The sequence below is a fragment of the Stenella coeruleoalba genome (genome assembly GCF_951394435.1).
Source record: "Stenella coeruleoalba genome assembly, chromosome: 3".
In the NCBI taxonomy this organism is placed as follows: Eukaryota; Metazoa; Chordata; class Mammalia; order Artiodactyla; family Delphinidae; genus Stenella; species Stenella coeruleoalba.
This window is the reverse complement of record NC_137148.1, coordinates 171,300,510-171,317,467: the sequence shown is the minus strand read 5'-3', so window position 1 is coordinate 171,317,467 and position 16,958 is coordinate 171,300,510. Positions and strand designations below refer to the sequence as shown.

Here is a 16,958-nt window from a genome sequence, read left to right as displayed (position 1 = left end):
AACTTGTATATGCCAGCTAATATTGTCTCAGACTGTATAATGCTTAAATTAACAATATTAGTTGATTTAAATCCATAATTGCAATGGAATACTTTAACATATTCTCAGTACATGAAAAATAATAACATTTGTATTATGGATTGAACTGTGTTCCCCCCAAAATTCATATGTTAAAAGTTCCAGTATCTCAGAATGTGACCTTATTTGAAAATATGGTTGTTGCAGATATAAGTAGTTAAGATGAGGTCATACTAGAATAGGATGGGCCCTAACCCAATATGTATGGTGTCCTTATAAAAAGAATGCCGCCATATGAAGAGACAGGCATGCACAAGTAGAATGCCATGTGATTTTTTTTTTGGGGGGGGGAGCTGCGTTGGGTCTTCGTTGCTGAACGTGGGCTTTCTCTAGTTGCAGCGAGCGGGGGCTACTCTTCGTTGCAGTGCGCAGGTTTCTCTTGTGAAGCACTGGCTCTAGGTGCATGGGCTCCAGCAGCTGTGGCATGTGGGCTCAGTAGTTGTGGCACACAGGCTTAGTTGCTCTGTAGCATGTGGGATCTTCCTGGACCAGGGCTCGTGTCCCCTGCATTGGTAGGCGGATTCTTAACCACTGTGCCACGAGGGAAGCCCCCATGAGAAGATTAGTTATGCTTGTTGCAAGCCAATGAGCTAACAGAAGCTAGGAGAGTGCTGGAACACATCCTTCCTTAGCACTTTCAGAGGAAGCATGGTCCTTCCAACATCTTAACTTTGGACTTCTGCTTCCAGAACTGTGAGACAAAAATTTCTGTTGCCCTAGCCACCCAGCTGTGTGGTGCTTTGTTACAGAAGCCCTAGGAAACTAATACAGTTTGTATACAAGTGATTTGGAAACACAGTAAACAAGATATTTCTAAGACATACCTACAGAAGATTTTTCTTGAAAATAAACACTGTTTTTAGTGACTTAGAATCAAACATAAATAATTAAACCCATATCAAGGAACTGCATTCAGCTCTAACAGACATCTCCCCAAATTCACGAGTATGTTTGTTCTCATGTAGGACTGAGTCAGCGCATTTAAAAATACAGTAGGACTTCCCTGGTGATGCAGTGGTTAAGACTCTGCACTTCCACTGCAGAGGGCACAGGTTTGATCCCTGGTCAGGGAAGTTTTGCGTGCCACATGATGCAGCCGGAAAAAAAAAAAAGAAAAAAGGAAAAAAATACAATACCTTAACAAAGTCCCACAGGTTGTTTTGTTTTCCTACAACATTGTAGCTTTTGTGGTAGAATCACGATCAGAGAGTCACTAAAAGTTTTGAGAACAAAGAGTCTGCTATACAAATTAGACCTTGTAAAATATGTTAACATCTAGAGAAGAGTGGAATCACAGCATCAGAGATCACTAAACATGAGTCTGAATTAGTGGTCTGCAAGACATGTTAGGGTTTGTAGGAAAATCCAAATTGTGAGTGCCTGACCACATGACTGAATCCCTGACACCAAGCTCTTGGAGGTATTTATGGAAGCCTATAACTCTGAGAAAAATAGAAATCAAGTACTTGGCATTTCTTTTGATGATACTCTTGATTGGTAAGGCCAACAATCAGGAAAACGGGCTGAAAGCTGGTTTCCAAGTAGCCCCTATGCATCTCTCTCTCATACTTTAATGTGGCTGCAAAAACTTAGTAATGGCTTTATTTCTGCCTTCCAAATCTCATGCCAATAGGCTACTGGTAAATTCGAACACAGAATCATAAAAGGAAGGGATTCTGGGAACTGTAGCTCCTAACATTACCCATGCTGACGTAACACAATCCAGAACTCTGTATCTCATGATCACATCACAAGCGTCTCTTAAGTAAAAACCCACTGTTTAATTCGCTATCACAAGCAAGGACAAAGCGAAGGGCAAAAGCTGAAAGTAACAATTCACATGAGACTGTACACTTGGAAGAACTCTGCATAATTAAAAATTTCTGCCAAATATTTAGAAGAAAAACAGAATAAGATTCCACTGGCCTAAATAAACAAATATTCTCTCAATCCATGGTGGAAAACATATAATGGTTGATTATCCAGTATCTGCCACACTAAGCCAGTAGGAAAATACAAACAAATACCACACTGTCATTGTTCCAATAACCCCTTTAAGGACAATTTAAAGAACTAACATATTAAAACTACTTATATATTAAAAATACACTTCAAATCACCCATGAGTCCAACAAACTGTAAAGATGATTTATTTCCTAAAACATAAGAAAAAACACTTCCTGCAAAATTTATGTACTGTAGCCAAAAGAGTACTTCAACAGTTAATTTTCATCTAAATGTTTATTTGCAAAAGAACTGGAAATACACTCCCTATGGGTCCACTTTAGTGATGAAGGACTCATAAAGGCAATACCAGGTTTACAACTTTTGTAAGATTTCTCTCCTGATGTGAATTTTCTGAAGCACTGTGCATGAATTCATTTGCAGGAGGATTTCCCGAGCTTCATATGTAGTGTTTCTTAGTAGTATGTATCCTCACATGTCTTCTTAAGGATGAGGAACAACTGAAGGCCTTCCCACACTGCTTACATTCATATGGTTTCTCTCCAGTGTGCATTCTCATATGTATTGGTAAAGATGAGGGCCATTTGAAGACTTTACCACATTCCTTACATTTGTAAGGTTTCTCTGCAGTGTGCGTCCTCACGTGCTGTTGCAAAAGTTCAGGCCAGCTGAAGGCTTTCCCACATTGCTTGCATTCATAAAGCTTCTCAGCAGTGTGCCTTCTCATGTGTCTTTGTAACGAGATGTGGCAACTGAAAGCTTTCCCACAGAGCTTGCATTCATATGATTTGTCTCCAGGATGCATTCTCACATGCTCTTGATAGCAAGCGGACAAACTGAAGGCTTTTCCACATTGCTTACATTCGTAGGGTTTCTCTTTAGTGTGTGTTCTTGTATGTTTTCGCAAGGATATGGGCCAGTTGAAAGTTTTTCCACACTGCCTGCACTCGTAAGGTTTCTCTCCAGTGTGCACTCTCATGTGTCCTCGAAAGGATGAGGGGTGGCTGAAAGCCTTACCACACTGGTTACATTCATAGGGTTTTTCTCCACCATGTGTCCTTTCATGCCTTCGAAATGACTGGGGATAAATGAAGGCTTTTCCACATTGCTTGCATTCATAGGGCTTCTCTCCAGTGTGAATCCTTTCATGGCTTCGAAAGGATTGGAGATAAATGAAGGTTTTCCCACACTGTTTACATTCATAGGGCTTCTCCCCCGTGTGTGTTATCATGTGCCTTCGAAAAGCCGAGGAATAACTGAAGGCTTCCCCACATTCCTTACATTTATGTGGTGTCTCCCCAGTGTGTGATATCATGTGTCTTCGAAAAGTTGAGGAGTAACTGAAGGCTTCCCCACATTCCATACATTTATAGGGCTTCTCTCCAGTGTGTGTTATCATGTGTCTTCGAAAAGTTGAGGAATAACTGAAAGCTTTCCCACATTCCTCACATTTATATGGCTTCTCTCCAGTATGCGTTCTCACATGACTAGTAAGACTTGAAAAATCAATGAAGGCTTTCCCACATTGCTGACATTCATAGCTTTTCTCCGCAGTATGAATCCTTATATGCCGGTTGAGGGAAGAAGTACGAGGAAAAGTTTTTCCACATAATTTACACACATAGGGTCTCTCTCCACTGTGGGTCCTCACATGCGTCCTTAGGTGTGAACGACAACTGTAGGCCTGCCCACATTCCTGACATTGATACGGTTTGTGTCCAGTGCAAACAGCGATGTGACTCTTGAGGGATGAATGATGTGTGAAGACTTTTCCACGTGTACTGCATTCATACCTTTTTACTCCAGTAAGAGTTTTCTGGTACAGGTTAAGATTTGGAGTCTGGCTGAAGCCATCCCCACATTGATCATTACTTTCATGGAGTCTCTCCACCACGTGATTTCTGTTAAAAATGAGAAGCATGTTATCAATGGCTTGATTAATAATGATTTATTAGTAAGTACGAGAATTACATTTTCACCAATTTCAGTGGATGGATAGATTTTCTCCCCGACTTTTTTTTAAAAATAAATTTATTTTATTTATTTTTGGCTGCATTGGGTCTTCATTGCTGTGCGAGGGCTTTTCTCTAGTTGAGGTGAGCAGGGGCTACTCTTCGTCGCGGTGCACAGGCTTCTCATTGTGGTGGCTTCTCTTGCTGCAGAGCACAGGCTCTAGGTGCACGGGCTTCAGTAGTTGTGGCACACAGGCTCAGTAGTTGTGGCTCACAGGCTCTAGAGTGCAGGCTCAGTAGTTGTGGCACACAGGCTTAGTTGCTCCACAGCATGTGGGATCTTCCCCAACCAGGGCTTGAACCCACGTCCCCTGCACTGGCAGGAGGATTCCCAACCGCTGTGCTACAAGGGAAGCCCTATCTGACTACTTTTAAAGTGGAATGAATGGAATGAATGAATGGAATGAACTCAATGCCACAGAAGGGGGCTCAACCACAACGATTACAAAAACAATGTTTCTTAAACATGGGCTCTTCTGTTGATTGTTTTCAGCTGTTTCTATCACTCAACATCAATGTCGCATTTAAGAAAAAAATCATCGTGAAAATCTCTATGAATAAACAAATTTGATCTAGGCTTACAAGTGTTTTGTTTGCTTTTTAAACTTTATGACATACTAAGATTCCCTCCTGAAATACTGCTTTCTCTCAAGAGTGCAACTCACCTCAGATGTCTCCCTTGATCTATGTGCTGATCTTCAAGGCTGAGTTCTTCCCAAATTTTTCCTAAGACGGAGGCCAAGGAATCATTTCCAGTGAACTTTGATATTTTATGCTCCTTGGATATTTTATTCCCATAAATATCCTGCTGAGAAACTGACCCATTGGCCTTAAATTGAGTCTCATCCTCTGAAAGCAAAAAGGTAACAAATCTTACAAGAAAGGAGGTACCTGTTAGCCAAAAAGGACACGGAGGAGTTTAGCTATGTCAAGACTTCATCAATAACAAGTATAAGGGGTCAAAATGGTAAGCACTTTAACAAACACAGTAAAATTCTCATATGGTTCAAAAACAGACCTCACTGGGCCCCTTAAGGCCCCATGAAATCTATATCCACCAATGATGCTAAGGGAGCTTTCTTTACAGAAAGAAGAACTCAGTTTAATACAGATTCTCAGTCTCATGGGGAGAAACTATTAGATTCTAAGTCTCTGATGGTTATGACCATGTCTGTCTTATTAGTTAACATATTCCCTTTCCACGGTCCAATTCTTGGAACAGTGATGTGCCAGAAATGCTTGTCTCTAAATGACTAAGTGAAGGAATAATGTCATTCTTACCCACTGAGGCCAGGTTTCTGAAGTTTTCCAGCATCACATCTCTGTAGAGCTCCCTCTGAGCAGAATCCAGCAAAGCCCACTCCTCCAGATTGAAGTCCACGGCCACATCCTCAAAGACCACCGAGTTCTGAAACACCCAAGATATGTGCAGGTGCATGGGTGAGACTCACAGCATTGAACAACTGGACTCAAGTCACAGGAAGTTCAAATAAGATTCCATGGTCATCTAACATCTACTCTGTGATCCAGTCATCACACCTGCTACTTTATGTCCACAATCATAGATTATCCTCATAGATAACAGCATAGATAACAGCACTAACAGTGCTGTTAGTTAACAGCACTAACACACTGAACTTATCTCTACACTTTTACTGTGACCATTCAAGGCTTATTCTCCTCCAACCAAAGGGTTTAGACCACATTGGAGAAACGAAAAAAAATCCTATACAAATGAAATAATATTTGCATTTTAAGACCCATCAATCCCTTGTGACACAAGTGACTTTAGCGCCTTCCTACTGTACAACATCCATAAGCACATGAAGCCCAAGGTCAACCTGGATGAGGTTTAAGGAATACAAACACAATGAAGGACTGGGAACTTTTCCTTCTCTTTCCACCACCAAATATGAGAGGCCCATGGGCCTGTGGGAACCCAACTTGCTGCAAGGGCCTGCTAGCCATATTGTCTTTTTTTCTTTTTTAATATCTTTATTGGAGTATAATTGCTTTACAGTGGTGTGTTAGTTTCTGCTGTATAACAAAGTGAATCGGCTATATGTATACATATATCCCCATATCTCCTCCCTCTTGCGTCTCCCTCCCACCCTCCCTAACCCACCCCTCTAGGTGGTCACAAAGCACCGAGCTGATCTCCCTGTGCTATACGGCTGCTTCCCACTAGCTATCTATTTTACATTTAGTAGTGTATATATGTCCATGCTACTCTCTCACTTCGTCCCAGCTTACCATTCCCCCTCCCCGTGTACTCAAGTCCATTCTCTACATCTGCATCTTTATTCCTGTCCTGCTCCTAGGTTCTTCAGAGCCTTTTTTTTTTAGATTCCATATACATATATGTGTGTGTGTGTGTGTGTGTGTGTGTGTGTGTCAGCGTATGGTATTTGTTTTTCTCTTTCTGATTTACTTCACTCTGTGTGACAGACTCTAGGTCCATCCAAGCCATACTGTCTTAAAGAACTCCAGGCCATCAGGACAGTCCAACTGGCTGAATGAAATATTTCTTTTGAAGAAGTATTTATTTTAACATTTTTGTGTAATAGTTATCACCAGCTCAGTTTCTACTCTTTTCCTCTGTGTATTTTCATGAAAATAGGAAGTCAGAACTGCATATGTTCCCTACACTCCTGAGCCAGTGCTGCTGCCCACCAGTTCTGAGTTCACACACACACACACATTACATGATGCCAAAACAGCTCTTCTACCAGACCCATAAAAGAGTACTCTTGCTGACCTTGAGGATAAGGTTAAGAGCCGTACTTTGCAAAGGACTTTAACATCAAAAACATCTGACAGTGGGCTTCACTAGTGGTGCAGTGGTTGAGAATCCACCTGCCAATGCAAGGGACACAGGTTCGAGCCCTGGTTTGGGAAGATCCCACGTGCCGCGGAGCAACTAAGCCCGTGCGCCACAACTACTGAGCCCGCGTGCCTAGGGCCCGTGCTCCACAACAAAAGAAGCCACCACAATGAGAAGCCCACGCACCACAACGAAGAGTAGCCCCCGGTCACCACAACTAGAGAAAAGCCCAGGTGCAGCAACGAAGACCAAATACAGACAAAAAGAAATTAATTAAAAAAAGAAAACATCTGACAGCAAATTTAGCCTTGAGTATAAAATATATAGAGGATTCAGCAGTGCTTTCCTACAAAGGAAACATTCCCTTGCCTCAAATTCCAGGAGACAGTGATTCCACACAAACCATCCTAGAGGCTGCACTCTCAATTTCTCTCACGTCCGTGTCCCTCCCCTGGTGGGCACATGAGCGTGTCAGGCCAACCCCTAAGCACAGGGACCACTGAGCTGCATGCCTCCCTTAAGCCATGGTTTTTTAAAAAGTTCATCAACCCGCTGACATCCATGAGCATGGGAAAGAAAACACTCTCATATAATAATCCTGATGCCAGTATTTAGTACATATTCAAATGTACAAATTCAGTGAGAGTAGCAGCATAACAGGAATATCTCTACTGTACAGGGAACAACAGGAGCTTCTGGAGCTTCTGGAGGTGGGATGCTCTCTGTACAGTTATCTGTAGTGTTTCCTCTACTTAGTGTGCAGGAAAGGAGTTGACATTGCAAACCTTAACTTTATCCTTGGCAGTGACTGCTAGCAAGGTTGGCCTTGGCCAGTGTGTGGGAAATTTAATTTCTGAAGGTTTCACATCACCCTAATTATTACTCCCTGTCTCTGACTGTGCAGACAACACTGTTAGTGCTGAGCACCTGCTTTTCGCCTGGGAGTCTGGGCTTTGGGTCCTTGTTGCGCAGAGGATGCTCACATGATCAGCTGTGAGCTGATAAAAACCCCCGGTGAACTGAGTCCCCAGTGAGCCTCCGGTAGATGGTATTTCACATGCTGTCACAACTCATCGCTGGGGCTATCAGGTGTGTTATGTGCGACTCCACTGGGAAAGGACTCTTAAAAGCCTGCACCTGGTTTCCTTCAGATTTCTCCTCATGCGCCTTTTCCCTTTGCTGATTCTGCTGTGCTCTTTTGTTGTAACAAATCATAGTCATGACTCCAACGATACGCTGTCACGTGAGTCCTACCTGCAGGACCTAGGGGTGGTTTTGGGGACACCAGACACATTAGAACTGGGATTTGCTAGAGCAACCCTGATTCACTAAAATACGGCAAAAGCACTGTCTGGGAAGTGGGAGAGTGAAGGAGGAGGGGATGGCAAACCTTTGCAGCAGGGTAGCTATGGAGTCATCCAGGGTATGAAAGGGCAGCTGTCTGGTGTGAGGCTAAAAGTTGACTGAGGTGTGGGAATTCCCTGGCTGTCCAGTGGTTAGGACTCGGCGCTTTCACTGCTGGGGCCTGGGTTCCATCCCTGGTCGGGGAACTAAGATCCCACAAGCTGTGCCGGGGCAAAAAAAAAAAAAAAGTTGACTGAGGTAGAAATAAGCAATCCAACTCCAGGAGGTCTGGCTCACTGGATATACCAGCTGCCTGTGGCCATGGAGGCCAAGTGAGAAGAAAATCAAAGTTCAGCACAGGTGACACCTGTGATTTTTGCTCTCTCTTCCAGGCAGGAGGAGAAAGGGCTGGCAAGTTCCCAAAAGTGAGCTTTGGATAGGCAAAAAATATTAAAAGATTGTACTGCATCAGGAGAAAAAAAGTTAAATCAGTTCCTAGGGCTGAAACAAAATTTTAGACAAACCAAAGGGGAGGGGACAGCCAGCCTTTCTTCAGCCTAGCTGCTGGGCCTCCTGGCCCACCCACATGTGCCAGCCAGTATCTTCCCAGCTGTAACGCTATCCCTGTAAACGCTAAATACGTTTACAGAGATAGGCTGAAATCCTAACCCCTGATACCTATAAATGTGACCTTACTTGGAAACAGGGTCTTTGCAAATGTAATCAAACTAAGATGAGGTCATTAGGATGGGCCCTAATCCAATGACTGGTGTCCATAGGAGACAGGGAAAATGCCATGTGAAGACAGAGCCACACAGAGAAGGCAGCAGGGGAAGAAGATGGACGCAGAGACTGGAATCATGCTGCCACAAGCAATGGAACGCCTGGGGATACAGAAGGTATAAGAGACAGGAAATGACCCCAGGACCCTAGAGAATTCTGAGGGAGCATGACCCTGCCAACACCTTCCTTTCGGACTTCAGCCTCCAGAAATGTGAGAGAACACCCACATTGTGGTAATTTGTTATGGCAGCCCTCGGAAATGAACACAAGGTTTGACTGCAATGAGGGAAAAAAAGGGGGGGGGGATTTTTTTTTTTATATACTTAATATGGTTTTGTTTTGTGGCTACTGCACCTGCTTGGATGTTAAAAATGGATACTAATGGTATCTGCTTGTAATTTTATAAATGCTAGAGAGATCATCCCCATCAGTGCTAAGAAAAATGAGACACAGCTTCCTTGCTGTTTCCAACTGGTGCCTGGATTGGAATTGGAACCCTAAGTATCAGAAACAAGATTAGGTCTCCATAAATGATTTTTTACTATGACTTTTACCCACTGGAGGTTCAAAAAGAGGGAAACAGGGACTTCCCTGGTGGTGCAGTGGTTAAGAATCTGCCTGCCAATGCAGGGGATACGGGTTCAAGCCCTGATCCAGGAAGATCCCACATGCCATGGAGCAACTAAACCCATGTGCCACAACTACCGAGCCTGCACTCTAGAGCCCATGAGCCACAACTACTGAGCCCACACGCCTAGAGCCTGTGCTCTGCTACAAGAGAAGCCACCACAATGAGAAACCCGTGCACCGCAATGAAGAGTAGTCCCCACTCACTGCAACTAGAGAAAGCCCGCATGAAGCGACGAAGACCCAACACAGCCAAAATTTAATTAATTAATTAATTATTTTAAAAAAGAGGTAAACAAAATGAAAAAACAGGCAATCTTTAAGTAAAGATATACTTTTGGAATTTTAGGTAGAAGTTTTCAGTTTGCTAAAAAGCTCTTTTGAAAACCTATTTCGGATGACCTTCAGAGGCTGATTGCCCAGCAGGGGCTTAGCTGGGACTCTAAGGCAGACAAGACAAGAAGGGATTAGGACAGTCTCAATGCAGGGAGAAAGGTACCCAATCTTGTTGACTTTGCTTTATTCTTGCAGTCAGAAATCACAGCCATGAGCAGACTATACACCGAAGCCTGGGAGGCCTCCTAGTGAATCTCTGAACCTAGAGTGGTCATGGGGACTGCTACAAACTGAAGGTTTGTGTCCCCCCAAAATTCATGTCAAAACCTAATCCCCAATGTGATGGTGTTTGGAGGTGGGCCTTTTGGAGGTGGCCAGGAATGGGATTTGCCCTTATAAAAAGGACCCCAGAGAGCTCCTTGGACCCTTCTGCTGTGTGAGGACACAGTGAGAAGACGGCCACCTACAAACCACGAAGCAGACTCTCACCAGACACCGAATCTTCTGGTGCCTTGATCTTGGACTTCCAGAACTGTGAGAAACAAAGGTCTGCTGTGTATAAGCCACCCAGCTTACAGGTGCCCCAGCTGACTAAGACAGGGACTCCCAACACACCTAGCTTGAAACCATCAAATATTTAACACTTTACAATATTAATTTTTTTCTTTTTTCTTTTGTTTTTGTGAGATTTTCTTCGTTCTTTTTTAAAAAAATTTTTTGTTATATTACAATACTAATTTTTAAAATGTGCCATTGAGCACACATTATATGAGAAAGACAAATATATTTATAATAACTCTGTAAAGCAGACATGATTAAAACGAGTTCACAGCAGAGGAAATGCAGAACAGTGAATTAATAACATCATGCCAGCTTGGCACACTTGCCCTTCTTTCACACACACCTCACAGTTGTTTTGCTAGTGTGACTGTTACTTCCCACTGTGATGAGGAGATAAACTAGCTTCTGCCGGGCGCTGTGGAGAGCAGCCAACAGAAACATCCTATTCCATCCTTACATCTCACACTGCTTCTCCTGCCAAAGCCCCGTGCCCATGCAAAAACGCTTTGTTTGAAGACCTGACCTCTGGCTCTTTCATTTAGTAAAATTTGTTTAGGTTACAGTACTTGCAGGCACTAGGGCTACAGCACTAACAAAACAAAAATTCTGAACCACGTGGATCTTAAATTCTTTTGGAGGAAAGCAGTAAATAAGCAAATCAAACATAATTACTGAGGAAAATGTGGCAGAGCAAGGGGATTTGGAGGGGTATATATATATGGGGGGGCAGAGATTTTCACGTGTGTGTATATACACGTTGATATCGATACACATATATATGAATGAATGGCTGCAGGGCAGAGTAAGGGAGAACAGTAAAATAACCATTTGAGATAAGACTGCAAACTGGCACCTAAAAATCTAAATAACAAATATATACATATATATACACACATAATTACATATAATTATATATATCTTCACGTAATTCAACATATTGGTCATATTTGGAGAATGGCAGAGGGGCCTGCCACTGGGGTTCATTTCAAGCCTTTTAAGAAAGCTTGTTCTACATTTAGGGCTGAGTTTCATTTAACAGAGGATTACTTTTTTTAAACATTTCTGTCAACTGTACATATGTCACATGCACTTTCCTGCACTGATGTTATATGATACAACAGAAAACTCTAAAATCAATTCACAGGATTTACCTATAATCATCTTAGAGCTGCTGAAAGCCATTTTATAATATTCAACAGTCATACATAAAAAAACACTCTTACCAATGGGGAATAGATGGTAATGTGCATGACTGGATAAAGGAAAATGGACAAAGGAATATTCAAACGAGACCAAAGAACATATAAATGGTATGAAATTCACTGTTTTCTCCAAGACAATCAGGTACAAATGAAGTGTGGACAGATGACCTGACTCTCAGTCAACATTACATTAGCAATCCAATCTGGAAAATGCACAAATGTGCAATGCCAGGAGACACTTGTCTTAATGCCTAACTCAACAGCTGCACATGTATGACACCAACAGAACACAAAGATAATCGTACAATAAGATTCTGAACAAGATCTCAGGATAAAAATTCAACATAAAAATAAATTTCATTACCTTTCTAATTAATAGCAACAGCAAGTTGGAAAGTTCACTTTAAAAAGATAACACATACATAAACAAATGGGACCTAATGAAACTTAAAAGCTTTGCACAGCAAAGGAACCCATAAACAAGATGAAAAGACAATCCTCAGAATGGGAGAAAATATTTGCAAACGAAGCAACGGACAAAGGATTAATCTCCAAAATATACAAACAGCTCATGCAGCTCAATATCAAAAAAACAAACATTGCAATCAAAAAATGGGCAGAAGACCTAAATAGACATTTCTCCAAAGAAGACATACAGATGGCCAACAAACACATGAAAAGATGCTCAACATCACTATCAGGGAAATGCAAATCAAAACTACAATGAGGTATCACCTCACACCGGCCAGAATGGCCATCATCAAAAAATCTACAAACAGGGTTTCCCTGGTGGCGCAGTGGTTAAGAATCCGCCTGCCAATGCAGGGGACACAGATTCAAACCCTGGTCTGGGAAGATCCCACATGCCGCAGAGCAACTAAGCCCATGTGCCACAACTACTGAGCCTGTGCTCTAGGGCCCGTGAGCCCCAACTACTGAGCCCACGCACCACAATGACTGAGCCCGCGAGCCCCAACTACTGAAGCCCATGTGCCTAGAGCCCGTGCTCTGCAACAAGAGAAGCAACCACAATGAGAAGCCCGCGCACTGCAACAAAGAGTAGCCCCCGCTCACCACAACTAGAGAAAGCCCACGCGCAGCAACTAAGACCCAATGCAGCCAAAAATAAATAAATTAATTTTTTAAAAAAATCTACAAACAGGACTTCCCTGGTGGCACAGTGGTTAAGAATCGCCTACCAATGCAGGGGACACAGATTCGAACCCTGGTCTGGGAAGATCCCACATGCCGTGAACCAACTAAGCCCATGCGCCACAACTACTGACCCTGCCCTCTAGAGCCTGCGAGCCACAACTATTGAGCCTGCAAGCCACAACTACTGAAGCCCACACACCTAGAGCCTGTGCTCTGCAACAAGAGAAGCCACTGCAATGAGAAGCCCATGCACCGCAACAAAGAGCAGCCCCCGCTCGCCGCAACTAGAGAAAGCCCACACACAGCAACGAAGACCCAATGCAGCCAAAAAACTTAATTAATTTTAAAAACACTTAACTTAAGAAAAAAGTCTACAAACAATAAATGTGGAGAAAAGGGAACCCTCATGCACTCTTGGTGGGAATAAATTGATACTGCCACTGTAAATTGATACAGCCACTATGCAGAACAGTATGGAGGTTCCTTAGAAAACTAAAAACAGAAGTACCAAATGACCCAGCAACCCCATTACTGGGCATACAGCCAGAGAAAATCATAATTCAAAAACACACATGCACCCCAATGTTCATTGCAGCACTATTTATAATAGCCAGGACATGGAAGCAACCTAAATGTAGAACATGTGGTACATATATACAATGGAATATTACTCAGCCACAAAAAAGAATGAAATTGGGTCATTTGTAGAGATGTGGATGGACCTAGAGACTGTCATACAAAGTGAAGTTAAGTCAGAAAGAGAAAAACAAATATTGTATATTAACGCACATATATTTGGAATCTAGAAAAATGGTACAGATGATCTTATTTGCAAAGCAGAAGTAGAGACACAGACAAAGAGAACAAACGTATGGATACCAAGGGAGAGGTGGGGGGGGAAAATTGGGATAATGGGATTGACATATATACACTATTGATACTATGTATAAAATAGATAACTAGGGCTTCCCTGGTGGCGCAGTGGTTGAGAGTCCGCCTGCCGATGCAAGGGACACAGGTTTGTGCCCCGGTCCGGGAAGATCCCACATGCCACAGAGCGGCTAGGCCCATGAGCCATGGCTGCTGAGCCTGTGTGTCCGGAGCCTGTGCTCCGCAACGGGAGAGGCCACAACAGTGAGAGGCCCACATACCGCAAAAAATAAATAAATAAATAACGATAACTAATGAGAACCTACTGTATATAGCACAGGGGACTCTACTCAGTGTTCTGTTGTGACCTAAATGGGAAGGAAATCCAAAAAAGAGGGGATATATGTATATGTATAGCTGATTCACTCTGCTGTACAGTAGAAACTAACATAACATCATAAAGCAACTATACTCCAATAAAAATTAATTTTAAAAAAGGTAAAAAAGATAACACATACAGCAGAAACTAACATATTGTTAATCAACTATACTCCAATAAAAATTATTACTCAAAAAAAAAAAAGATAACACATACCATGGTAAAAACCAAATTGAAGTAGTACAACATCAGTTTAATGAAGGCTATAAAAAGAACCTAACAAAAATTTTAAAACATGAAGGATAATAACAAAGCAAAATGAAATAAATGACAAGATGGCACATGTTCTTAAAAAGAAATCAGTGTTATCAAGATATCAACCCTCCCAAGACAGAGTCTTTATGAAATTCCATAAAATTGCCAAACAAGATGTTTTTTAGGATTTGACAAATACTAACTTTACACACAAATGCCCCCAAACAGCCAAAATATTCTGAAGTACCAGGCAGGAATCCGTCTATCACACTGCAAGGGTTTTAAAGCAGCAGCAACTCCTGACAGGACGGAATTGGTAAAGGAATGGACGACTAAATCTACAGAAAGGAACAGAGCCCCAGGCAGGCCTGTGGCTATGGGGAGGGGGAGACCTGATTCACCACAGGGTACCCACGGGGAGCCAAGCAGAAATGATAGACAATTCCACACATGGGACAGGACAAACTGATATCTAAGTAACATCCGTGTATTCCCACCTCTTCCATGGGCAATAACTAATTTACTGCAGATTTAAGCAAAGTGTGTTGCAGATAATAAAAAACAACAGTATCATCTACTGTCACAAATTAAATAACTGGTATTTTTGGTGAAATTTCACCTACCACACTATGTGGTACTGTATTCACTTCTCTGCAGCTGTTCAGGAAGGGACAGACCTGACAAACTTACTACAGACAGGAGGAGATTTTAAAAGAATGTTTAACAAACGTAATGTATGACATTTTCTTTTTTTTTTTACCTGAAACTCACCCCTTTGAAAGTATTTTATGTTATATTTCCTGCTGTACTAATTCAATGTATTTTACACTTGCTGAAAATCTGAGGTTCCAGTAAGCGAATACATCTTTTCAAGGTGAAAAACCCACGGAGGGGTTGTGCTGAACTGGTACCCAGACACAGATGACTCAGGGTCAAGTGCAACCACGCTACCACGAGGGGCACCACTGCTAACGTGCTCCCTGAACAAAGGACACCGGCTGTGTCCCCGCTGTGTCGCCAGTGCATTTGACTTGGGGGGTGGGAGGGGGTGAGGGGTGCTGCCCCACCTCACAGTGGGCTTTCCTTGACCTTTGCGTTAGTTTTTCTCCCTTGTGTGGTTCTTGTGAGAACCCAGGGGGCAGGAATCATTTCCGCCTTTTCCCCTCAGGCGTCCAGTCAGCTGACAAATAGTGTCCCTCCATGGAATGAGAACTGAGGCTGGGGTCATTTAGGACGGAGGACCTACCGGGAGACGCCCTCCCAGCCCAGGGCCCCCAAGCAGGTCACCCCAGGCTCCCCGCCCGCCCCCGCAGGCTGTCGGCTGGGAGGAGCCGACCAGGGACTGATGTTCCCGGACCCCCGAGAGGAGAGCAGTTGTGCACATCTAGGTCACCCAGATAGTCCTGAGACACCGGCCCCACAAGCGGGGGCCGGACAGGACGCCGGGACCCCACCCCGCGACCGCTTCCAGCCGGTTCCGGACGGTTCGTAACAGCCCCTCCCGGTCTCGGGCCCCGGTCCCGCGGACTCACCATCTCTGCCGGGCTCCCGGCTCTCCCAGGCGTCCTTGCCGCAGCCCGCGCAGGTGAGAGGTACGAGGAACCGACACCTGGGCCCACGCGGCGCAGGTGCGCAGGAGCGGCACGGCTGGCCGAGAACTACCCGCTCAAGGGCTGGGAGTGTGCTCTGACTGGACGGTGCTCCTGGCACTCTCTTCCATCTGGCTGTTGATTGGGAGATGCTTCGCGCCCCACCGTCCTGACTGGACAGTGCTTCGGGCATTGCTACTGCCCGGGCCCCTGACTGGACGGTTTCCCGAGGCCCGCCCCCTGACTGGACGGTTTCCCGAGACCCGCCCCTGGAGCCCCTGATTGGACAGTTCTCTGGGCCCGGCCCGCGAGCGCCTGCTTGTTCTCCGGGCACCGCCCCGTCGCATCTGATTGGACATTCCTCCCAGGCCCGCCCTCTGGTTATTGAGTGACAGGCCCTCGTAACACATTGTGGACCGGCCCGCCCGCGCGGGACGTGGGCCCCGAGCAGAACCTGCTCTCGGGCGGTCGAACCCGGCGTCCTCCCGCAGTTCGGCGGCCCCTCCTTGTCCTCCTTCTGGACCGGGAAGTCCTGATTCAGTTTCCACGCGGAGCGTCCCTTGTCCGGAGCCGGGACTGGACAGGATGGGACGGGGGAGGAGAGGGTCTAGTGACTTCCGGGGTCAGCAGTCGGCCAGGGGGCGAGGTCACCGTGGAAACATATATTTGTTTAAGCCCCCTAGCGCGCGGGCTTCTCATTGCAGTGGCTTCTCTTGTTGCAGAGCACGTGCTGTAGGTGCGCAGCCTTCAGTAGCTGTGGCGTGCGGGCTCTAGAGCACAGGCTCAGTAGTTGTGGCGCGTGGGCTTAGATGCTCCGCGGCCTGTAGGATCTTCCCCTTCCAGTGATGGAACACGTGTCCCCTGCATTGGCAGGGGGATTCTCAACCACTGCGCCACCAGGAAAGTCCCTGAATTCCTATTTTAACTTATATAAAACAACAACAAAAAAAGCTTATATAAATTTAGGATGGACCTAAG

General features: G+C 44.3%; 1 protein-coding gene across 2 annotated transcripts; it reads right to left on the bottom strand.

The window, feature by feature from the left end:
* Window positions 1-16,267, bottom strand: LOC307183906 (uncharacterized protein). Of its 2 annotated transcripts, none has more exons than XM_079917067.1 (4): window positions 15,924-16,267; window positions 5,337-5,463; window positions 4,721-4,904; window positions 1-3,944 (listed from the first exon to the last, which is right to left on the bottom strand). In XM_079917067.1, exons 1-4 carry the CDS (start codon window positions 15,924-15,926, stop codon window positions 2,483-2,485), a joined length of 1,776 nt encoding a protein of 591 aa, XP_079773193.1. In that variant the 5' UTR covers window positions 15,927-16,267; the 3' UTR covers window positions 1-2,482. The 2 variants fall into 2 exon arrangements, with proteins under 2 accessions (XP_079773193.1, XP_079773194.1); XM_079917068.1 differs by having other exon boundaries at window positions 4,721-4,781.
* Window positions 16,268-16,958: the final 691 nt, after the last annotated feature.

Bases quoted from the DNA above. Each gene is read 5' to 3' on its own strand.
- LOC307183906 (XM_079917067.1), bottom strand. The intron at 4,905-5,336 runs GTAAGAATGACA...TTTTGCTTTCAG, and splicing joins CAGAAACCTGGCCTCAGTGG to AGGATGAGACTCAATTTAAG. The intron at 3,945-4,720 runs GTGAGTTGCACT...CATTTTTAACAG, and splicing joins GATCAAGGGAGACATCTGAG to AAATCACGTGGTGGAGAGAC.